Raw genomic sequence first — 25,270 nt, 5'->3', positions numbered from 1 at the left:
TGGTACACATGTACTGGAGTCAGTGCAGTGTCTGAGTCCCAGGAAAGAGGATAGTTTCATGAAAATGTACATCTATGCTGACTAGAGTTTAGTAGAAATGGGACTTTATCTGAAAGGAGAAGATAGATAATTGAGTTGTCCACTTGGACTGAAACAAAAGGATCCCAATGCTGAATGGAAAATTTTTAGCAGATGCTCTGCAGGACTGTGCTATCGAGGATCAGATCTGCAAATAAAGGGATAGAGGGATATAGGGATTGTGCTCAAGATATTATGAGCATGGCTCATCAGAACAAGCCTGAGGGGCTACAATATCTGATCCTCATGTTACCTTCTGTCCCAAGTACCACAGACATTGCCAGCTTTACCCCTCCCTCTGTCCACCAGCCCGCTGCCCACCTCCCCCCACTTCATTCATCAGCACACTGCCCAGCTCCTCCTCCCCAACTCCCTTCCACCCACAAGCCCCCTCCCCACCTGGTCCATCAGCCCATCACCCCCTTGTTCAATCACTACACAGCAACAGAAAACAATGCTGAAATGGAAATCCACAAAGATGCTGGACTCTGGTCAAATTTCAAAAAATAACCAAATGGTAAACACTTTATTACGGCACATCAGGTTGATCGTAAATGTGGAAACCAAAGAAAATAGGTTGCCTGAATATAAAAGCTTTGCAAGAAAATTAACTGACTGCACATTGCCCCTGACACTCATCTCCTGAGATTCGACACACACACACACACATTTGTGTAGGCTCTCTTCAAGAATGATGTGATTCAACAAAAGTGCATCATAATGGCCACTTGCATAGAAGTTATTTTACAAGATTTCATTTTTAGCCATGCTAGAAGCTGAACATCTTTACACCATGGACTCCACAGGTTCCCTCCCCATGAGCAAGTGAAATCTTGTGGTAGAGACAAGCTCACAAGATAGTTGCAGGGATAATGGAAGTTCCTTAGGCACTCCTACAGAGACAGGGAACACTAATGAAGAGATACGACAGCGGCTTCTGATACTGTGTCACACTTGCTCAGTCACTTCCAAGCTCAACCAGTGGGTTGTTGATATCGAGGATATAACAACAGATTTGCTTCAAGTACATTCTTTTGAACGATAGACAAACTGAAGGCAAACTACCTGTTCACCTTATGGTTCAAACACTGCTGAAAATTCTCTCCATCATCTTGCGTCGCTCGGTTTTTAATGTTTCAGTCAGTGAGCAACAAGCTGGGTGTTGATAATATACAGCACTGAGCAGGGATGCCCAGCCAGTGGGCAGGAACATGCACAGGAGTCTGCAGTCTTCTGGGAGCAGCCCAGCAAAATGACTCGGGCCTTCAAGCTGCCTTCAAGCTCTCCTGCACACCTTCCACCGCAAGCAGCAATTGAACACTAAAAGAAAACTCCTACAATTCTGTCTGGAGAGGCCGAGGGCAGGGTCTGCAATGCGTGGGGGGAGTCAGGTTTGCAGAACCAACTCCAGGGTAGCAGAACTGGGCTGAAAGGGTGCAGACCTAGTATAGACAACGCCATGGCACGTCTTAACCAGGCAACGCCGGGAGTTACACTCGTCACAGCCTGGGATTCACTTGCTACTTGTACGTCCTTGTCAGCGATTCATTGATTCAATAGCAGCCAAAGCACAACATTGAGGAGTGACCACATCATGTGAATGGAGTTAGAGATGGGAGTAGAATTAGAACAAGCTATTGCAATGTAACCCAGGCCAACTTTATTTTATTCTCATATTTATTAAACTCTGTCCCTTTTTACCATGGAATCTAGCCACATAAGCAAGTCACGCTGTAATGACACTGTCTTAGCAGTGGTGGCCCTGTACCAGGACAATACAATGGATCGGTACACTCCATAATCAACATTGGCAGAAGAATGTACAAAGGACAAAGTTGACAAAGTGAAGAGTGAGCTGAGATTTTTAATTGCACATAGAATGTCATTTCCAGTCACCCCACTGGAACAGGATTAGATGCACCAGCATTAGGTTGGAACCGCTCTTTCTTTGGGTCTAGTGCTCACCTCACGGCATACAAATCTCCTCGGAACTAAGTGATTTTTAAAAATAATCAGTCAGCCTTAATGCCCGAGTGACCGGGTGGGCTACAACGTCCCTCTACACCTTCTCCCAGCCGAGATGAGTAGTTGGCATGGGTCCAAGTGCTGATGTATTTTTACTGGAGTTAGAGGAGGTGCAGTCCTGTGTACGACCAAGAGTGGGAATATACATAGTCCACGTTGAGCCAGTGGCCATAAAGCTCAACGTGAATCGGCACAAGCCAGTCCCAATAGTGTTACAACCACCAAGAAATTTGTGTTCACCCTCACGTTCCTCCAGCCTCTGCAACGAAACGAATTTGCTCATCTCCCTCCAAAGGATCCAAAATCACAGGTGCTTTTTAAATACTTCCTTTAAAGTGTTGGTGGGGAGGAGGTGGGTTTGAATTTGGAGTGCTCCTCGCCCGAAACTTTGGTGAGCATTAATACAACACTGGTAAAGGATGATTAAAGAAAAATAAAGACTTGGGAATAATAGACACTGGCAACCAACAAGGCTCCAACTCTCTCTGCCACTGACTCCCAGCTATAGTGGATTCACTTAGATTTCCTCGTTCTTAAGTTGGTGTGTCCTGCCCATTGCTACCCCCTCCCTCCCCAGATGTACCAACTTGGCGATCACTCCCACAAACCAAAAGAAATACCAAATCACAATCGCTCCGTGCAGTCTATATTATACAGCTAATTTAAATTTTTAAAACAACCACGTGGCGACCCACTCAGTCCTTGCGGAGGTTTTTCAGCCGTTTCTCCAGGTCAGCATCTGCGTCTTCCAAGACAGCCGGCTCTGCCTTTTTCCCGGCAGCGACACTGAGTGATGCTCCAGTGCTTGGCAGATCTAGAAGGCGAAAGGAACATCCTGGGGTTAGCTGCCTGGGGAATGGACCAGGCAAAAGACCTCTGACTGCTACAGCTGGAGATGACCTTTCCACTGTGATCAAAGAGCTCCAGAGACCAGAACTCTTACCCATCACACCCGCACTGGATACAATCCCAACTGCAGAGAGTTGACGCAACATTTAACCTGATATGCTGCTCTCCAAGAAAAATCCACGCTGCAATAGGTAATGGCTTTCAGATGAGACAACTGTCTGCTACCTCAGGTGGACATGGAGACCCTGGGGCTGCACTCAGAGGCATGGTCAGTAATTACTTCTCACAACCTATCTCACATTTACCCGTCTGATTCCCACACCTGGCTACTGTTTTAGTTATATTATCAGACAGAGCTTAACAAATGTTCACCAAAAGCAACCACAAGAGCTTAGACCTGCTATGCACTATTCAATAAGATCAAAGCTTATCTGCTGTTGGCCATGATACTTGCTGTCCATTATGCTTATGGTGTTTAGGGCAGCAATGAAGGATGCAGTCCATTTGGAAGGATTCTTCATTGCTGTTTCCATAAAAATTGTTTTTGGGCCAGTCTGGGTCATTCGCCCTGAGCCGAACCCACAAACCTGGCAGTGGACCACTCTTAGTCTAGCTTCTACCCTTTGACCTGTTTGGCATGGGTGACCCAACCAAGAGCCAAATCACAAGGTCCTGACTCTAGCCAACAAAGCTCTCCAGGTCATTGAGGCACACAAGTCTCCAAAACCCACGATAAGGTTGTGGTCCTCTTGGAGGGGTGCCCACAATATTTTCCTACTGAGTCCCATAACCCTAAATTCCTTTGACATCACTGGATATAAAGCACTCAGGCATATCCAGCAGTCTTGAAAGGGTTAGGGTTCAGGTGAGGGTTTTAATGCAGGTGCTCCTTCCCCACACCCCTCCCCCAGGGTCTCACTAATACACTGGACCTTCCTGCCTGTCAGGTAGACTTCACTGAACTGTGTATGGCTGTAGGGTACTCAAAAAGCAGGGAAGCAGACCGTTTCACCCAACTCCATGCCAAAAGGGTTGCCCAGTGAGCCATCCCATCCCGAGTTTGTCCTACAGCCCTCCATAAGGAGACAATAAATTTCAAGAGCTTCCGATAGAGAGAAGAAAACGGGTACAGTCTGCTCATTAGCTCGCCGGTTCAATGTGTCGGCTGCATGCTACAACATTATTCAGCTGGCTGAACCCACCTTTCACCCCTGTGATACTTACTAGACAGCTCATCAGTCAGGGTCAGTCCAAGTTCATCCAGGACCTGAGACACGATAGCATCACTGAAATACAAGAGAGATACACATGTACTAGTTTATTCTTGGTGTTCACTGTGGTGGGAGCAGAGATGTGGAGCCTGATGCCAAGATTTCTCTCTCTGCGGATTTGAGTTGAGAAACAACACTCAGTCCCTGAAAGAATGATGGTCATGCCCTCCTGCAGCTTCACCCAACTCCCCAGACAGGCATGCAGGCTGTTTAATCCCATCTGCACACAGGAACAGGAGATTCCATTCAGATCTCCAGCTTGTTCCCTCATCCCGCTGCAGCACGGCCGACTCAAATCCCTACGAAATGCTGGAGGAACTCAGCAGAGTCTATGGAAAAGAGTACACAGTCGACATCTTGTGTGTGTTGCTTTAGATTTCCAGCATCTGCTTGTGACAATCAAACTCCTTTCCTTTTACATTCCCCAGTACTCAGAGCCAGCAACCAAATCCACTAACAACAGACTCCCATTACCAACCTGCACACTGCACTGGAATCCATGGATCCCGCACCAGCCTCCACAACCCCCTCGACTTGAGATATGGAACTCCTCATGACCAGTCTCCAGCCTCAGATTTTGAGGAGGGGGGGGTAGGAAAGAGTACTATGTTTTCCTCCATCCAGCCTGTGTGAAATGTTTCCAGAAATTGCCCAGCCTAATGTTAATGATTTGCCTCTAAACTCCTCTCAATTACAATTTCCCACTATCCGAAAGTAGAGTGTTCCTATGAAACCTTTCATAAGCCGAAATGGCATAAAGCGAAGAAGCAATTACCATTAGTTTATATGGGAAAAAGTTTTAAGTGTTCCCAGACCCACAAAATACCCTACCAAATCATACCAAATAACACATAAAACCTAAAATAACACTAACATATAGTAAAAGCAGGAATGATATGCTGCTAGCAGAACCAATAGTAACATTGGCAGCTTTCAAGATTCTTTCTCTCAGTGTGTAAATAGTATGAATGGTGGACGCAGGCAAGTTCAACGCACAATGTCTTTATTTTGTTCACTATGATTGAAACACTTAATTACATCCAGCTTTATGCTAGCATAACACCCTTACGAGCTCTCTTAGGCTTTTCTGATACCTTAGGACACATCTTGCTTTCGTAAAAGCGAACATTCCTCTTCAGATTTCTTTTGGTTAGCGAAAACAGGTACTAATGTAGGTCTTTCGTAAAAGTGAAGTGGCGTAAAGCGAAGTTTCGACAAGTGGAGGATACTTGTACTGTAAACACCATTAGAAAGTACACAACTTACACAAGCTTAATATCTTTTGATCTTTCTGTATTATTGAATTGACTCTGTGTCCAAGTCAAGGATAATACATCCCTCTGACGCAACCACAGCCAAGTGCAGACTTAACCAAATTTCCACTGTTTTGGTTGCTGGTGATCTGGAGTTTCCTGTTTAACGAATTGCTGATGTCCAGCGTCTCACCCTATTCCAGGAGGCAGTAGCACACTCTGCCTGTTCCACTACTTTGTACTTGGGGCCTCAAAATAAAAGCTTTGTATTGCTAGGTGAATGTCTTTGATGATTAAGATTCATCCGCCACTGTCAGTAAAGTGGTGACAAACTTTTCATGGCCCGAAGCCACCGCAGTTCAATGCATGATGCAACAGAGAAAGCCCTGCAGCTTGGAAGGAACACAGCGATATGCTACACACACAGCTTTTCTGTGGGCATGGACATGCTTAAATCACCTTTCACTTCCCTGGGCATCAGCAACCCAGTCAGCTCTTGTTTTCCCCAGGCAGCTGATAACCCAACACTGACTCTCCAGGGAGACTGAATTTGAATCACAGTTGAAGGATAGAGGGATATTTCTGCCTCTATCACAAACAAACCCCTGCATTCATGGATCCAGTGCTATTGCAGAGCACCAGGTATTAGCAGAGTGACCTAGCTCCGAGCTTGCCTGCTGAGTACATGTGCACACAATGCCTTCTGTCAGTACTTTGACGAAGAAGAAAAAACTATTTCCAAGTCTGCTAACCAAGAGACAAGTTTAACAGAATCCTTTCAAAGAAGGATGGATGCATGGAGAGTGAATCTCTGTTGAACTGCCAGGAACAGGCAGAGCGGTATACTGTCCTCTGGAGCAGGGTGAAGCACTGGACATCAGTAGTTCTTAAAAAAGGGAACCAAAGTAGTGAACCACCACCACTGCTGGGAGTTTGACACATCTCAGAGCTCAAGTCCTGGCCAAGAGTGAAAGTAATCCAACAGCCAAAATCACCATCCAGAGGACCATGGCTGGCAGCTGTGTGGGAGCACAGTTCCCTAAGAAACATCAAAGAGTTCCCCAAGAAACACCACCCCAATTTGGAAATACATCCACATTCTATCATTGTAAATCCTCACAGCCATACCCAAAATTGCTGTGGGAACAGTTGCACAGGTTCTAAAAGGTGGGCTTACAACTGACTTCTCTATACCAGCTTTGTCAACATTACATCCAGAGATGAATAATAAAGAATCCCAAATTATGAAGCGGATTGCGCCTGCTCCCTGGACTCAAAAGTCACAACCCATGAGATACTCTACACTTACCTCTCTTCTTCGTCATCTTCATCGCCCATGGCATCATCAATGGCGTCATTCATCATTTCCTCTTTCATGTCCATGATCTCTGTCTGCTTCTCAAATTCCATCATGATCTTCTGAATCTGAGGCAACTTCAGCTGCAAGGAGAAGGAAAGGTCAGGACTTTGAGTGCAAGAAGACTCTCACCACCAGCTACAATTAATCCAAACCTTCAACAACGTTTCTCTGCAGTGACACGGAGATCAGGTTTGGATGAACAGGTCATTGAAACTGGAAGAGTTTTGATGATGATCGATCATAAAGAAAAAAATTAAGAAGGTGCCCGAGGATCAAAGAGAAGCTGGTGCTTAACGTGGGTGGAATTTGCCAGCACCCAGATGCCAGTTATGGTCACTGTTATAGAAAAGACATGGTCAAAATGGAAAGAATACAGAGAAGATTTACGAGGTTGTTGCCAAGACACAAGGGCCTGAGATATAGGGAGAGGTTGGCCTGGCTGGGTCTTTATTCCTTGGAATGTAGGAGAATGAACTTTATGGAAATGTTAGAGTGAAAGATAAGTGGATGATAAGTCTATCACAGGGTAGGAATGTCAAAAACTAGGAGGCATAGATTTAGCTTGAGAGGGGAAAGATTTTAAAGTGTTCTGAGAGGCAACTTTTTCCATGCAGAGGGTGGCGAGGATACGGAATGAGCGCAGGAAGTGGTTGGGTCAGGTACAACAGAGTCACTACAGCAGCAGCTACATGGAGGATGGGACCTGGAAGAATGCAGAAATTGGGACTAGCTAGCTAGGTATCATGATTCAGCACATAGCGCTCTCCCTCTTCCAAAATAACTCATCTCCTGCTCCTCACAGCTGTTGATGAATTATATTTTTAGCATTTTTTGAGGCTGTCAGGGGCTCAATGAACAGCCGCCAGTTAACTCTGCACTGCTACACTGTGCTACTTGTATGAGCAACCACGAAAGCCCTGCTCTCTGCATTCCTTTCCTCACGTTCTTCATCCACCCCTCACGACTCTTGTTGTCTTCAGTCACCAAACCCATTCCTCAACACACCAAAGAAAACCAGGAAATAGGAGAAGGACCTCCAAGCTGAGCCACCATTCCATATGACACCCACCCCCCCCCCCCACCCCCGTTGACCTACCCAGGTCTCGGTTCCTTCTCTCTGCCTGGTCCCCAATGTCCTCAATTGCCTGGTCTTTCAGAAGCTTGGCTGCTTCCTCTTTCAACAGGCCCAGTGATCCAGCCTCCACAGCCCACCAGGGTAGATATTTCCAGAAATTCATCACTCTCCAAGATAAAATTCCAACCTGCCCCCTAATTTTGTAACCATGACCCCTCATTCGAGACACTCCCAGTTACAGAGACATCTTTGCATAATCCTGCTGTGCCACTCCCCCCACCCAGGAGATTATGCACTTCAATAAAATCCTCATTGTTTCTAAAATCAGAAAAATATAGATCTAATTTCCCAAGCCACCCATGATAGGACAACCCTCTCATCCCAGGAATTGCCTGGTGAATTATTCATGGAACATCCCCAATGCCAGTTAATGCCTTCTTCAATAAGGAACTGATTCAGCTGTTTTCCTCGTCTTTACTACAGTATTTCACGACACACCCAACTCGCTTCACAAGCAAAACCTTACCTGTTGATTCATGGTAGCCATGGCCTTGGTGACTCCTTTCATGGCCTGGGCCATGGTGTTGTTTGATTTCAGAGTCTGGATCTTCAGTGACACGGCCTGGATGTTTGCCTTCATCATAATGAACTTCTTCACATAGCGACGCGTTCGCACCAAGTCTTTTGCCATTATTTTCACTGCATCCTAGGGTTTGGCAAAAGAATACCATTCATAGGTACTGTCGAGATATTCAGTCCAGAAACAAGCTGCCATTTCTTTCCCCACAACAAGACTTTTTTAAAAAATACTGTTGAATTTTAAGCTAAGTGGATAAAAGGAAAAACTTAGAGCACAAAACGAGACCCACGAAATCCAGCTCCTTCCTCCACTTTATTCGAGTCACTACTCCACAGCTCCAGTGACCCGCCCTTCAATCCCATACCGTTTGTAAGCTTTCCTTGTGACTCTGGCTTCCCCCACATCCCAAAGATTTAATTAAGTGGTAGAATGTGGGGAACACAAATTGGCATTGGCATTAATGTAATTGGGAGCTTGAAAGTCAGCACAGACTTGGTGGGCTGAAAGGCCTTGGTATGAGACTCCAAATCAAATCCCTTCACTGCACCCTGGTTTTCCTCAGTTACTCATTCAACCCCCTCTTACATGTTCCTCAGTTACTCATTCAACCCCCCTTACATGTTCCTCAGTTACTCATTCAATCCCCTCTTACGTGTTCCTCTACTACTTGTTTCAATTCTTCCCCAGTTCCACTTTGTCCACACTCAGTAGAGGACTTTCTCCTGACCTTTAAGTCAGATCTCATGGTAGCTACTACACTTAACACTCCTGGCTGTAGACTCCTCCACAGAACCACACCTTCATCAGCCTGCTGGGAGACCTAGCAAGGGTTTTACCACATCGTCCTTCAGCTCTCCCTTTTCCAGCCTGCATGGTCCACTAAGCGCTTAGTGCACGGACTGCACACCATCAGTACTGGATCCATAGCCACACAGAATGGAAACAGGCTCTTCAGCCCAACTGCTCCATGCTGACCACATTTCCAATCCAACCTAGACCCATTTGGCCCACATCGCACTGAACTTTTCTTATCCATGTACTTACCCAAGTGACTTTTAAATGTTGTTAATGTACCTGCCTCAAACTCATTCCCTCTATAGAATATCCTCCCAGGTTCCTCTTAATTGCTCCCCTCTCACACTAAACCCATGCCTTCGCTAATCTGGGCGAGAAACAAGAGTGACATGAGCAAAAGGGTTTTTGTTTTACACACTAGAGTGGTTCTGCTCAGTAAGGGAAGTTGTGGCAGTCAAAACGCACTGAGGTACTACTCCATCTTATTGGTCTCCAACCTGATTTCATCAATATTGATTTCTTCATCATCTGGTAACAATTCCTCTCTGTTCCTCCAATCCTTCTGACCCCTTTACCCCTTCATTCTCCACTCCTGCATCTTCAAGAACTGCCTGTCACCTTCACCTTCCTCTCTCTGGTTGTCCACCTCCTTCCCTTTATTCCAAAATCTACTAGAGCCATGGATTCCTTCTTCAGCCCTTCGCTGACACCAGGGCAGCATGGAGACGTAGTGGTTAGCTTTACAGTACCAGTAACCCAGGTTCAAATCCTGCCACTGCCTGTAAGGAGTTTGTACGTTCTCCCCTGTGACTCCGTGGGTTTCCTCTGGGGGCTCCGGTTTCCTCCCATAGTCCAAACACATACCAGTTAGTGGAAATCGGTCATTGTAAGTTGACCTGTGATTAGGCTGGAATTAAAATCAGGGCATTGCTAGACAGTGTGGTTCAAACAACTGGAAGGGCCTATTCTATGCTGTATTTCCATAAATAAAACTATCACCTCCCAGATTCACACAACACTCACCAGCTCATGCCCATCCCCCTCCTCCTACCCCTTTCATTCTGGCTTCTGCCCTCTTCCTTTCCAGACCTCATGAGGGGTCTCAGCTACTGTTCAGTTCCCTCCACAGCTGCTGCCTGACCTGCTGAGACCCTCCAACTGTGTTGCTCTTGATAATAAAGGATGTAATGTGTGAAAGAATGAGGAAGAATGGGACCAGATGGTCTCCGTCACGATGGGTGATGCTGCAATCACAAGGGCAGTCCTGCTGAAGGGTCTCAGCCTGAAACGCGACTGTCCTCTATTCCATTGATGCTGCCCAGTCTGTTGAGTTCCTCCAACATTTTGTGTGCGTCTCTTGTTTGCACACTGAATACATTTTCAAACTTCAGCAAATGTTTTTCCTCACACTTCTCTTCCGTGTCACCGACCCTTTCACTGCTCACACAGGCCTAACGATGAAGCCAAGATATCAGCTTCATCGTTATCCAATGGTTAAGTTCCCAAAGACTGGAAGGTCACCAATGCCTTTGCTTTGTTTAAGAAGAGTAGCAAGGACAAGCCAGGAAGCCACAGGCTGGCCAGCCTGCCATCAGTCATGGGAAAGTCACTGGGGGGAATTCTGAGGGGCAGTATCTTCTAGCATATGGATAGGCGGAGGCTGATTAGGAGTCAGCATGGCTTTGTGTCTGCAGTAAGTCATGTTTGATAATGTTTTTTTTAATTTTTGAACAGATAACTGAAAGGTTAAGGTAATGCATGTAATCCATTTGAACTTCAGTAAGGCCTTAGATTAAGTCCTGCATGCTAGGTTGGTCGGGAGGGTTAGGTTCCACAGAATCCTGGATAAGCTAGTTAGAGGGATTCACAACGGCTCGGAGGTAGGAAGGTGGTGGCACTGAAGGCTGTTTCACAGAATGGAGGCCAGTGACTAGTGTAATGACATAGGGAACCCTTATTACTCATTATTTCAATGATTTTGGATGTGAATGCTCAAGGTTAGATCAGTAAGCTTATGTATAATACCAAGCTAGGTATTGTTGATAGTGGAGGCTATAACAGATCACAGCGGGGTCTTGATCTGTTAGGGAAGAGGTTGAGGAGCAGCAAATGGATTTCAGTACAGGCAAGTGTGAGTTAGTGCAAGTTAGAAAGTCAAACCATTGTAGGACTTAGACGATGAATGGCTGAGTACTAGAAATGTGAGCAATAGAGTGTAATGGAATAGAGGGACCTGGAGCACAAGTGCACAGTTTGTTGAAAGTGGTATCACAGGTAGACGGTGGTGAAAAAGGCATTTAGCACCCTGGTTTTCATCAGTCAGAGCAATGAGTACAGGAGCTGGACATTACGTTGCTGGTGACGTTGCACTTGGGGAGGATTGTTTTCCTTAGTTTGTTATCGGAAAGACATGGTTAAACTGGAAAGAGTGCAGGAAAGATCTACCAGAGCATTGCCAGGACTAGCGCATCAGGGTTATGGGAAAGGTTAGCTGGGGTGGGTCCTTATTCCTCGGAGCGTAGGGGAACGAGGGGTCACCTTATAGAAATGTTTACAATCACGAGAGACATAGATGAATAGTAGAAGTCTTTCCCTAGGGCAGGAGAGTCCAAAACTGGAGAAGGGGACATAAGTTAATGATGAGAGAGAAAAGATTTTATAGGGTCCTTTTTCACATAGAGAATGGTGAGTACATGGAATGAGCTGCCAGAGGAAGAGAGTGAGACAGGTAGAACAGTATCATTTATAAGCATCTTGGATAAATACATCGGGGGGCAAGACTTAGGCAGACATGGGTCAAGTCCAAGAAAATGGGGCTAGCTGGTTGGACACTGGGGTCATTATAGACTCACTGGGCCAAAGGGCCTGTATCACACAGACACACATAATTCATGAAAACATAGTGGACTGAATTCGAAACTGGCTTGGCCATTTAAGTCAGAGTGTAGTGCAGGAGTGCAGGCTGCTATTCTCACTGAGGACCTGTGACCACTCGTGTTCCACAAGGATGAACACCAGGAGATTTTTTGTTTGTGAATGACCAGGATGAAAATGAAGATGGAGATCTGTGACCACTCGTGTTCCACAAGGATCAATGCGTAGAGTTTTTTGTTTGTGAACCACCAGTGTGAAAATGATTAGTAAGTTAGCAGCGACACAAAAATTGGCAGAGTTGTGGATAGCAGTCAAAGGATACAGCAGCATATAGACCAGTTGGAAATGGCAGATGAGGTGTATTCTGATGGAGGTCAAATGCGGTAAATGACAGGACCCTGAGGCATAGGTGCAAGCAGATGCTCAGTTTAATTCATCATCTTGGTTGGAGCAGACACCGTGGGCTGAAAGGCTTGTCCTTGTGCTTTTGTGTCTCTCTTACAGAGACATAGCTATTGATTACAACATCTGACAATATTAATGGCACCATGGTTTAGCTGGTAATGCAGAGGCTTGAACTCAAGTACTGTTGGGCCAAGAATCGTGATTTAAACCTGTGCATTGATGAAGCATTGCTGATGTTTCTCAATCACGATGACTTGAAGGGGTACTATTATTAGTAGAGCTCCCCAACACTCTCTGGATCTTACAGGGGTTCCCAAACTGGGGCCCACGGGCACCTCAGTTAGTGGGACGGGTCTATGGCATAAAAAGGATGGCAAGGTGCCCTGAAAGGTGGGCAAGGTATGCGTCTTGAGAGTGAGCATTTGACAGCTGTGGGCCTGTATTCACTGGAATTCCAAAGGATGAGAGGTGACCTATTGAATGGTGAAAGGCCTTGATAGAGTGGACATGAAGAGGATGTTTCTTATGGTGGGGGAGTCCAAGACCAGGAGGCACAGCCTTAGAGTAGAGGGATGTCCTTTCAGAATGGAGTTGAGGAGGAATTTCTTTAGCCAGAGAGTAGTGAATCTGTGGATTTCTTTGTCAAAGGCAGATTTGGAGGCCAAGCCTTTACGTATATTTAAGACAGAGGTTGAAAGATTATTGATTGGTCTGGACATGAAGGGATACAGGGAGAAAGCAAGAGACTGGGGCTGAGAGGAAAATTGGATCAGCCATGATGAAATGGCAGATCAGAGTTGATGGGCCAATTGGCCTAATTCTACTCCTGTATCTTATCAGATGTGTTCTTGATAGGTTTAGTGGGCTCAATTTTGCCCATTGTGTCCTCCCTTTTACCTCCAGATTTCACCACTGGTCCACACACCAGGTGCAATTTACAGTGACCCTCTGGACTGTGAGAGGAAACCCGAGCACCTGGAGGAAACTGACACAATTACAGGCAAATTCCACACACTCAGGTCACCGGGAGAGAGTGGCTCTCCCAGACGCAGCACTGCGCCTTCTGTCAGGAAGAGGAACACAAATCTTTTTATTCTGATCTCTGTTCTAAGTGATCCAGCCCGTCAGTTTACTCTCCTCTGGAAGAATTAGCTCCTGAAAAGGCTTTGCGCGCACATACCATCTGCCCCTGTTTGGCCATTTTCTTGATGTCCGCAATGATCTTCTTCTCCTGCTGCTCCAGCTTCGTTCGCTCGCGGTCCAGCTCCCTCATGGCCCGGTTCAGTGCCCGCTGGTTCTGCCGGAGCATCTCCTCCGGGGTCTTTCTTCTTCCGAATATGGCATTCATGGTGCTTCACTGAACTCTGGCAGAGGAAAGCAAAGAATATCAGGCTCGGCGTAGCTTACAACTCTAATCCCTCTTTTTCCACCAACAGCAGATTTCCAAGCCTGGTTACAAGTTTTCAAAGATAGCTACAAGCCCAGAAGCCCCAAAGGCTACCACCAGCCTTCCACAGAGCCTTGGAGGACCCCTATCACAGACTTCATTAAAATAGCAGCTGCAATACTACAAATCTTAAAAGCATCCATGTTGTTGATAATTATCTACCTTCCTTCACTTTATTTTTATTCCAATTATGCTTTATTTTTCCAGATTTTGAGCAGAATGAAGATATTATTAATACTTTAAGCTATGACCAGTCCTAAAGCAGCTGTTTTCTTTATCTTTCCAGGTGCATTTATTCTCAGCAAGTTCAAAGTAAATTTATTATCAAATAAACATACGTCACCATATACAATCCCGAGAGTCATTTTCTTGTAGGCATTCAAAGTAAATTCAAGAACCATATCAGAATCAATGAAAGATCAAATCACACCCAAGAGAACAGAGAAACACCAATGTACAAGACAACAAACTGTGCAAATAGAGTTTTTAAAAAAAACTTAAATAAACAATAAATATCAAGAACGTCAGTTAAAGAGCTCTTGACAGTGAGCCCATAGGTTGTGGAAACAGTTCAGTGAAGGGGTGAGTGCAGTTATTTCAGGAGCCTATTTTCAGGAGCCTGATGGTTCAGGGGTAAAAACGATTCCTGAACCTGGTAGCATGGATCCTGAGGCTCCTGTACCTCCTTCCTGGTGATAGCAGTGAGAAGGGCGCCCACCTGGATGGTGGGCGCCCTTGATGATGATGTGCTTTCCTGCGAGTGTTTCATGTAGATACGCTCAAAGGTGAGAAGGGTTGTACCTGTGATGGACTGGGCCAGATCCACTACTTTTTGTAGCTTTTTCTATTCAAAAAGGCATTGGTGTTTCTATACCAGGCCGTGACGCAGCCTGTTGAAATACTCTTCCCCACACATCTAGAGAAGTTTGTCAAAGTTTTAGACGACATGCCGAATCTTCGCAAACATCTAAAAAACGTAGAGGCGCTGTTGTGCTTTCTTTGTAACGGCACTTGCATGCTGGACTCCGGAGAGATCCTCTGAAGTGTTAACACTGGGGAGCTGCTGACCCTCTCCGCCGTTCAACCCCCATGAGAGGTTAAAAATATTGGTCAGAACAATATTGGTCAATTGATCAGAACAAGTCTTTAGTACTCGGCCATGTACCCTGCCTGGGCCGGAAGCTTTCCATGAGTTCAGCCTCCTGAAGGATACACTCAAGTCGGATCGGAGACTGAAAGCACTGGCCTGTGGCAGGTCCACAATGACTCCATTTAGAAGTTTCACTAAGCCCATTTGGGACATCAGTAGTGTACAGTTCCAAGGGTCGAGTGAGCCCCAAAGAAGACCCAAAGTGCTGGTAGGTCTTGCTTGCTCCATTATAACAGGATTCAAATGAATTTTATATATCACGTGCACTTCAAAAAATATGGTGAAATTTGTCTTAATAACCGACACAGCCTGCAAGCATTGCCAGTCATCCTGTCACCAACACACAGCTTGCTGGCAATGCTCCGCAGAACACAAGTAAGAAACCAACAGCAGCAAAACAAGCTCTATTCTTCCCACCAACACACATACACAGTCCCCCAACCCCATCTCTGCACTCCAGTCTCCAGCAGGTTTTTACAACAGATCAGCAGACATTGACAGGATTTACTATTTACTTCTACAGTCTGAAGAAGTATTATCCAGACGCCTGTTCACTCCTATCAGGCCACATGATCATTTAACCCAATGTTTCACACTGAAGACAGCCCCTCTGAGTGTGTAGCAGACAGTTATAACTGCAGTGTGACTACTGGCCAGACTTTGGTGCCCGAGTGTCTGCAGTGGAAATTGAACTGAAAACGTTCAGCAAACGGTGCAAATACTGCCTATCAAGTCTCCTAGAGTCGGGGCTCCCAGGCCAAGGGCTCAGGCCCAGCCCAGGACACAGTGAGACTGCCAAAGGAGATTCCCAGCAGATAAACACTCCCCCTCCCACCCCTAACCACTCGCTCTCTGGCCGGCACTTCCTCACTCCCACCACCTCTCCCTCGCCCCTTCACTTGGCCCCGTGCCCGCCATCCCGGGCCTTCAGGCAACCTCCGGGTTCGCTGCCTTCCGTTCCCCCGACCCCTGTCTCCACTCCACCGAGCAGCCCCGGAAAGCCTCAGTGCCTGTGGCACAGCGCAGCAGGATTGATGTTGTGTCGATTCCACCTTTACGACTGTAACTTTGTGGAACGAAATTCCCGCTGGATTTTCGAAATCCAGAACAAGGAGGCGGGCAAGTTCAGATTTATTCTGCAACTGGATCGCCATCTTGAGCAGATATCCCAGTTTTATCAATAAAACGCCTGAAGTATAGAAGACAGCTAATTAGTTAGCCAGGTCACAAACAACAGAAAATCTGCAGATGCTGAAAATCAAACCAATACACACAAAATGCTGGAGGGACTCAGAGGCCAGGGAGCCTCTACGGAAAAGAGTAAACAGAGAACGATAGAGGCCGAGATTCTTCAGGATATCTGTCAAAAGTTTATTCTTTTTTACAGATGCTGACTAGCTGCTGAGTTCCTCCAGATTTTTGTGTGTATTAATTTACCAGGTGTCGGACACCGTCTTGTATCCATCGTTCCCGTCTAGGACCAGGTGTCGAGCACAAAGTCGTCTTCCCCCACCCCACCGCATGGAAGCCGGCATGAGATACACTCTTCTGTCCCCCACCCCTTTCTGAAATTGGGCGTCGGACACTCTGCCCCTTCATCCACACCCCCACCCCCGACACACACCTTACCCTCTGTGATCAGGCATCAGGCGCATGTTCCTTCTTCACCCTTCCATTTGGGATCGGGTTTAGGGCACACGGTCCTCTCCTCACCACTCCTACCCCCGAGACCAGGCATCGACTCACCGTCCGCTCTCCCCTCGAAGTGTTGTATACACCTACCTTGGTAAGGCAGCAGCGAGGTGTAAATTGGTGATGCATCCATGCGCACCTCTGCAGGTGATATCGAACGGGACCTGTGAGTGTAGACAGAGAACGTCATATTTTCTGGGACAGAATTCCAGATGGAGAGATGAATCAGTCTCCGACTTCCCATTCGCATCTCCCACCTAACTCCCGATGTCTTCTTGTCCAAACCTTCCTGCCTCATACCTCAAACAAAAGAAAATCTGCAGATACCAGAAATCAAAGCAACACACATAGCTCTTCATTTTTTCCATCATCCATGTACCCATCTAGCAATACCATTAATGACCCCAAAGTGTCAGACTTTACCGTCATCATGGCAATGCATCCCACACGCCCACCATTCTCTGTGTAAAAAAACAATGTGCCTCTGATATTCGCTCTGTTCTTTCAGCTAATCACCTTAAAATTATTCCAAATCTTGTCATATTGTCGCTCAGTGAAAAATGGCATTGTCTGTGCATTCCATTTCTGACTCTTATCATCTTATACAATTCTGCCAATTCCCATCTCATTCTCCTACGCTCGAAGGAGCTGCCCAGCCTTCCCATACAACGCATGCTCCCTTACCTAGGCAGCATCATGGTAAATTTCCCCGTTAGCTTTTCTAAAGCTTTCATATCCTTCCTATAATGAAATGACCAGAACAGAGAGCAATTCTCCAATACGTTAAATGCAATAGGGGAAAATTAAGAGAAGTAAGCAGTTGAAGTTACTTGCTGATAATTTTCATTAAGACTGCACAGGAAGCGGCAGAAGCCACAATAAGAAGGTGGTGGCAAATGGAGGATTATAAATTGGAAGGTGTAAAGTGAAACTGGGAGATTACATTTTACCATGGAGAATGGGGTGGAGAGGGTAACCAGAGCGAGGCGAGAGGCAGGTGAAGAGAACGGGTCAGGCTAACGACAATGGTGAAAGGGAGAAAAGACAAAGGATGGATGTTGAAGTTTTTAGAAGTTAGAGAAATCGACAAGCATGCTACTGGGAGGCTACACAGACAGAAGATGAGGTATTGCTCCTCCAATTTGTGTTTGGCCTCTTCGTAGTGGTTGAAATGACCATAGGCAGACATGTCAAAATGGAATCGGGAAACCGATCTAATTCTGCCTACTTCCTTTCCAGGCCTAACGATGAGTTTTGGCCCGAAACGTCGAGAGTTTATTCCCCTGAATAGATTGAGGGCAATGTGATAAGAAGAGTTAGATTGATCTTAGAATAGGTTAAAAGACTGGCACGTCGTTGTGAACCGAATGGCCTGTTTTGTGGTGTACTGGTCTATGCAGGAAGAGAAATGCCCAAGGTTGCAAGGATAGGATTCCCTTGTCAGAGGTCACACAGGTGTAGAGCGTGATGAAGGATCTTCGTCGTAGAGGGCACTAAGTACCAGCAGCTGGAACGTTATGTCGCGTGCAGGTCTTCCCATCCCCATTAAAACGAGGGTGTGATTAATTGGAGAGAGTTAGAAAATATTAACGGAGACCTTTCTGAGACTGGATGGCTTGAGTTATAAGCTAGGACTGTTTTCCCTGGTGCAAAGGAAGCTGTCAGGTGACATGATAAAGATATATAAAGCCAGGAGCGGTGTAGATGAGTTAGGCCATCACAATCTGCATCCTGCATGCTTGGGGAGTCCAATTCTAAAGAGCACAAAATTAAACGGAAGTTTTAAAGAACCCGGGGTGGGGGGGGGGGCAAGTTGGTAGGGTGCATTAGATGTTGCACGGTGTGCTGGTGCAGTTGGGAAATTGAGCTCAAGAGCCACGAGCTGCTCTGGTCAGCTCTCCAGCTTCGGCAACATCTGTGCTCCCTGCGGTCGAAACCCGTCTTTTGTGTAGGACAACTAGAACCACAGACATTTCTCCAAGTGCGTTCTCTCTAGCTTCTGAAACATCTACAATATAACCCAGATTCTATACTCAGAGTCCTCTCCGATGAAGTGTCTTTCCACAGCCTGTTGAACTATGTCATTACCATCGGGGAACTTGCAGGCCATGATATCTCTATTCTACAACAGAGATCCCAAATAGAAGATAAATTATGAGCCCTTCAGCTCATAATCTACAGTCGACTAAAGAAACCGACTCCACGGTCTAAACCTTCCCTCCTACACAGACCATAGTTCCAGTTGATCCAGATCCTTGTGTAACTTCTGTCAAATTTCAGAGCTGATAGGATGGGAAATTACCCAACACGAAAGTGGGCAGAGAGATGGCGGATGCAGTTTAATCCTCAGCAGTGCTGGCGCTGGAGTTTGAACGGAAGGGAATGGGAGAGGAAACGTACTGAAAATGGAAATGCTCAATCATCCGATGAAGTTGGGGTTTTTTGCTTTGCTGCGTCCTTAGTTCTGAACTTGTGTGTGTGATTTTTCTCTCTCTCTTGAAAGAAGATTACATAATAGATTTCAGTCTGCGAATCTGACGGTTGGAACATGACAGAGATGGCATTACATTCGGGCACAGAGAGGATGTCTATGTATAACCTCGGAGAGGGACGGTAATGGGGAGTATGAAGTTGGGAGGGAGCTGTACAGGAGGAGTAGTGAGCGTCATGCCGCGGGACGGGTGATGAGAAGACCATAGCAGCAGGATCAGTCAGCAGAGAGGAAGCAATGTGAGAGAGGCAGTGCGGAGAGAGCGCTTCAGAAAAGGTGTAAGGAGGAAAAGGAATTGAGAAAGGGGCCATGGTGAAGGTGCGGGGAATTAAGAGTTATGGAGAAAAGGAAGGTAGGTGGATCTGAGTCCATGGCCAGATCAGTCATAATCATATTAAATGGCAAAGCATGCTCGACGGGCCAACGGCCATTTCTGTTCCTAATTCGTAGGTTTCGGGTGGGGAGGAGTTTCTGATGGAGACACATGAGTTATGGAAAAGGGAGTATTCACTATAAAAGGTATTCGAAAGTTTACTTTTCGGCTTCCATATGAATTACCTCTTTACTTCCTCTATGTCTCTATGTCCGGGTCTGACACTGAGTTGAAGCTCCCTCCTCACCTTCCCTCCAGACACTCTTGGGGTCAGGCACAGAGTGAAGTTCCCTACACACCATTCCAACACACACTCCCGGTGTCAGACCCAGGGTGAACCTTCCTTCACACCATCCCATCACACACTCTAGGGTCAGACATATGGAGAAGCTCCCTCATTTTCTGTCATCTCATACTCTTGGTGTGATACACAGAGTGAAGCCTCCTCAGCACCACCCGGATGTGCGAATGTCCTCGGCGGCTAGTCCGAAGAGTAGGACCAGCCAGTATATCTCACTCCCCAAGACACACAATGTTGCTCCATTGCACTGGGGCCGAGGCTCAGCCATAAATTGAGGGGGCTGCTCCCTTCAGATATTCCGAAGGGGGTTGAATCCTGCTGCAAGTTACGTGCGCCTTCGAGCAGACTGAGAAAGAAAATCTGCAATTCGGTTCAACAGGCGTCGAAAGTGATAGGTTCTCGCACCTCCCGACCCTGTTCAGCATCTCCCACCACAACCCCTCACCACCCCAAACTCGGCAAGGCCCTGATGGAGCAGGGGTGGGGAAGCCTTTGGCAGCTTTAATAGCAGCAGCCTTATGGGCAGAAACTAGCAACAAATTCTGTGAAATGTCCTTGCGGCTAATGAGCAATGTCAATAAGGAAGCAAAACTCGCAAGCTTGCAAGCTGAAAGTAAACTTACGATCTAAGTACGCATACATTGCCATATACAGCTTTGAGAATTAATTTATTGCAAGCACTTACAGGGAAAGTGCAAGGGAATTTTACTTAGACGTAGTTGTACAGCTGGAGTGTGAGGTAATAAAGGCGAATGCAGTACAATGAAGATATTGAGTATGTGGCCTGACTACACAACAAAGCTATTAATAAAAGTGATGGAAACGGGAGCTAAGTTTCATGGTTCTTTACTGGCAGAACTCCGAAATGGATACACACGTACAGATCAATAGGCGTCTAGTAGCGCATGCTCAATATGCGCCAAGTAGCGCATTCAACGACGTCTTTCTAAAACATAAAGTAGTCCCTCATTATACTGTTGGCTATATGGTACACTGCTCCCCTGTTATTTTAATAGTGTATCAACTGTTTTCTTAACTGGAACACTATGCTAAACAAATATGTTTACCCTTAACATACAACGCCTACCATTGGTTTATTTAGTAACTTAATAATATCGAATTATAACAAAGTAACGTGATAATATCAAACTATAACAATCGCTTTTTTTTACTTTTGGTCTAAGACCCATTTATAACTCAAGTCGCTAGTGAGGGTGGGGTGGGTGTATTCTCTCGATTGTCCGGCACTGAAACAAACAAATAGTTCTTCACTATATTGTCTGGAATAAATTAAACAATTCACAAATTGGCAGGTTCCGGCCATAGACAGTAGTCACGTCCATGTTGCAAAGATGTCGAAAAGCGAAGTGAAATCCGTGAAAAGGTGAATGGTATTCTTAAAAATATGCACAATCATCAAAGGTGAGGGTTGCAAGGAGCCCTGACACAGAGCCTTGACACGGAGATTTGGCTCATAGACTGAACACGGAGCTTTGACTCGGAGAGACGGAGTCTCATAGATAAACCTTGAAAATGGAGCTAAACATAGAACAAATGTTTCTAAGCGGTCGGGAAATGTAGTTATGTCACAGGAAAAAGACAAACGAACTGGCAACAAGTGGTTGTGACGCCGAGGTTCTTATACTGCGGTTCTTGATGGAAACCAGGTGTGACACCGAGATGGCATTGGAAAGTGTCTTCAAATAGTTTGGTCTTCAAGTCTATAAAGTGTTTGTTTTAATACAGATTTCCTTATTAAAGTCATGAAAATTTGACTTCTGAGGCTGGAGAGTTACGAAGATTTGTGCCTCCAAATTGCTAAGTGTTCTTGGCAGCATTTCGCCTCCGTATAATGAAGACTCCTCTGTGTAGCTGTCCTAGATATGTATGCATCTTGGTGTTATCACTTGTATTCATTACCCATATATCATTTGTTCCAACTGAGCTAATTACACAGCCAATCTTCGTATTCTCCTTAGATTCCAGATAGATAACCTGACTTTTATGATACCATCTCTTACAGTAATATACCTTTCCATCTTTTATTCGTGCTTCATAACTTTGTGCTGGCGATTCACCAGGACTGCTGGGAAGATGCTCAGGAGAAGGCGGAAATGCTGGTCTTTTCAAAGATTTAAGTTATTAAGAGTTCGCAGGTCTTCCATTATCTGTTCATTTGTTAACTAGCAATTTTACTGCGCAGGTGCAGGTTTTCGTCTTTTGTCTGGAATTGAAACAGGGTCATTGGGTCTCCTCTTTAGTATCCTAGTCATTATTGGTTTTACTTCTATTGAATATCCCGTGAGTTCCATTGTTAGCCTCTCATTCTCAATCATCTTTTTGCTTTCATTCTAACTCAATCTTTTTATATTCAAATTCTTTCACTGCTGCTTTCTTCTCTTTAATATAATTCCTTTCCATTTGTTCTATCCCCAGTTGCAGAAAAACCTCTGCATTTCGTATTGTTTCCTTGTACTTTTGATCTGGTTTATTCATCCCCTTTTCTGATACTTCTGCAAAGTGCCTTCCTGTAACTGCTGTAGCTGTTTTTTGAGAGATGTCAATTTCTCCTGGTACATCTGCTCTTTTACTTCCAGGTAGTCTTCATCACCTTGCTTATTGGCAATACCTGTCTCACTAGCATCCCACATATCTTCATCAGAGTCGTGGCCATGGATATTCCTTTTGTCCTCATTGTCGACGCTATCTCGCTCCTTCTCTTCATTATAATAGTTGACAATGGGTGAGAGGAGAGCTGCGGACATGCCCTCCCCCCGAGCAGCCCTCCTTTGTGACACAACTAATGCCTTGATGGTATACCAATTCAACTGGATTTTCCTTAGCCAGTCACGTCCCAGCAACGGTGGTCTTCCATTTCTAAGTATAGAGGTTCAGCTGCTGTGTTTTCTCCTTTAGGTCACTGTCACTTTAATTTTAACTTTGGGATGCACTCTCTGTCCTGTGTAAGTCTTTGGCAGTACTTCAGTTCGCTTCAGAGGTAAGTGCAAAATCAGTCGTTTATAGTCGTGTCCAAATACATTTTCAGTCTCACGCCTGCCATTGGAGGAGTGATGCATATTACTCTTCGATCATTGGTCTCTTTCACACTATGAAGATGGAGACAAGTCAGTTCACTTTGGTCTGAGTCGTTTTCATCAGAACTGCTTTCATTCTTTTTGTGTACATTGTTGTATTTTCCTTTCTAGGGTTTCTTTTTTTCTCTGTACTTTGTCCTTTTTTTGCTGTTTAAAAGCTTTGTACACTCCGCCAATCTAGCCCTGTATGCCACCATATCTGCATTCTTTGTCTTCAAAGCCACAATCATGAGGGTCATGTGATCTGTTCACACAACGGTAACATTTCTTTCCTTCACTTCTGTTCTGTGATATTTTATTTGTAGCATATAGCAGAGATTTTTGTTGTATCTCTGAAGCGCCCCGTGCTGCTGTTTCCCATGATATTGCAATGTTCAGCACCTCCTCTAATGCAAGGTCTTTTTCACTCAGGATCTTCTTCTGTATGCTTTCACAGTGCATGCCATACACTAACCTATCCCTCAATGCGTCCAATAGACCTGCTCCAGATTTACAAGGTTCTGATAGTTTGCGCAATTCAGCACAATATTCAGAAATGCTTTCATTTTTGCTCTCACTCCGTTTGTGAAATTTAAATATTTCATCAATGACCAGTGGTTTGAAGAGAATGGGTGAGGCTAACCAGAACAATAAATGAGAGAAAAGACAAAGGGTTGGTGTTGAAATTTTCAGAAGTTAAATATAATCGATGGGCATGTTGTTAGGCAGCTACACAGACAGAATATGAGGTTCTGCACCTGCAGTTTGCATTTGGCCTCATCGTAGCAGTAGAGGCAGCCATAGGCAGGCATATCAAAATAGGATCGGGAAACCAAACTGCCTCTGTTTCCATCCTCCAGACCTAACTAGTGTTTTGGCCTGAAACGTCGAGTGTTTATTCCGCTTAATAGACTGAGGACAATGTGATGGGAAGAGTTAATTGTTCTTAGTAAATGTTGTGAACCAAAGGGCCTGTATTGTGCTCTTCTGATCTATGAAGGGACATGTCCAAGGCTGCAGGGATATAATTCCCTGTCAGGAGTCGCACTGGTCTGGAGCGTGATGGAGCCACTACATCGTAGAGGATATGAAGTCCCAGGCTTTGTACAATACCGTGATGCGGCCACACTTGGAGTATCGTGTGCAGTTCTTGCCATCCCGATTACGAGTTCAGAAACTGTCTCCGAGATAGTGGTGGTGGGCGGAGGAGTTGGTGGACTTCCACCATGCAGAGGACGGAAGATGCTTGGACTTCCTGAAGAGGAACCGCGTTGTGAAGTGTGTAGAAGGCTGCAGTAGGTTACAATGGGACATTGACAGGGTGCAGAGCTGGGCTGAGAAGAGGCAGGTGGTGCTCAGTCTGTGAAAGTATGATGTGATACACCTTGGAAGGTGAAACTTAAAGGCGGAATACAGAATTAATAACAGGATTCTTAGTCATGTGGATGAACAGGGGCATCTTGGGGTCCACTTCCCTATATTGCTCAAAGATAGGGTGCTAGGAAGCTGTATGGTATGTTAGCCTTCATTTTTGAGGGAATGAGTTCAAGTGTTGTGAGGTGATTTTGCAGCTGTATAACACAGTAGTTCTATCATTCTTGGAGTATTACGTTCAGTCTGATATCCTTATTACGAGAAAGATGTACCTTGGTTTTTGTAAGTTGTATGACACGGTTTGCCGGGGAAGGCTCATTCAGAAAGCTGGTAGTAGTGAGATCCATGGAAACGTGGCTACGTATAAATCAAAATTGGTTTGTCAAAGGCAGTGAGTGATAGTAGATGGAGCGTATTCTGTGCGGAGGTCTGTGATCAGTGGTGTTCCGTTAGGGATTTGTTCTGCAAACACTGCTGTTTGGAATTTTTTTAAATGACTTCGATGAGCAAGAAGAAGAGCAGATTAGAAAGTCTGTGGACGAGATAAATGTTGACGGAGGCGTGGAGAGTGTATAAGGTTATCGTAGGTTATAATGGGACATTGACAGGATGCAGAGCTGGGCTGAGAAGTGGCAGAAGAATTTCAGTCCGGAAAAATGTCATTCTTCATTTTGGAAAGTCAATCTTAAGACAGAATACAAGGATAATACCAGGATCCTTAGCAATGTGGAGGAACAGAGAGATCTTGGGGTACACCCCACAGATTGCTCAAGTTTTTGTGCAATTTAAGACAGCGTATTACA

General features: G+C 45.4%; 1 protein-coding gene across 1 annotated transcript; it reads right to left on the bottom strand.

Moving 5' to 3' along the window:
- Nucleotides 1-570: 570 nt before the first annotated feature.
- LOC132383164 (charged multivesicular body protein 2a) lies at nucleotides 571-13,928 on the bottom strand. The gene is made up of 5 exons (XM_059954036.1): nucleotides 13,746-13,928; nucleotides 8,438-8,617; nucleotides 6,786-6,916; nucleotides 4,177-4,238; nucleotides 571-2,917 (listed from the first exon to the last, which is right to left on the bottom strand). Exons 1-5 carry the CDS (start codon nucleotides 13,911-13,913, stop codon nucleotides 2,799-2,801), a joined length of 660 nt encoding a protein of 219 aa, XP_059810019.1. The 5' UTR covers nucleotides 13,914-13,928; the 3' UTR covers nucleotides 571-2,798.
- Between the last annotated feature and the right edge of the window lie 11,342 nt (nucleotides 13,929-25,270).

Source organism: Hypanus sabinus, chromosome 29 (genome assembly GCF_030144855.1).
Source record: "Hypanus sabinus isolate sHypSab1 chromosome 29, sHypSab1.hap1, whole genome shotgun sequence".
Classification (NCBI taxonomy): Eukaryota; Metazoa; Chordata; class Chondrichthyes; order Myliobatiformes; family Dasyatidae; genus Hypanus; species Hypanus sabinus.
Note: the sequence above shows the minus strand (reverse complement) of the source record. Positions and strands in the feature narration are given on the sequence as shown.

Excerpts from the sequence above, each read along its gene's own strand:
- LOC132383164 (XM_059954036.1), bottom strand. The coding sequence starts at position 13,913 with ATGAATGCCATATTCGGAAGAAGAAAGACCCCGGAGGAGATGCTCCGG. Across the intron at positions 8,618-13,745 it reads TGGCCAAACAGGGGCAGATG|GATGCAGTGAAAATAATGGC; the intron begins GTATGTGCGCGC and ends GCCAAACCCTAG. Across the intron at positions 2,918-4,176 it reads CCTGACTGATGAGCTGTCTA|ATCTGCCAAGCACTGGAGCA; the intron begins GTAAGTATCACA and ends TTCGCCTTCTAG.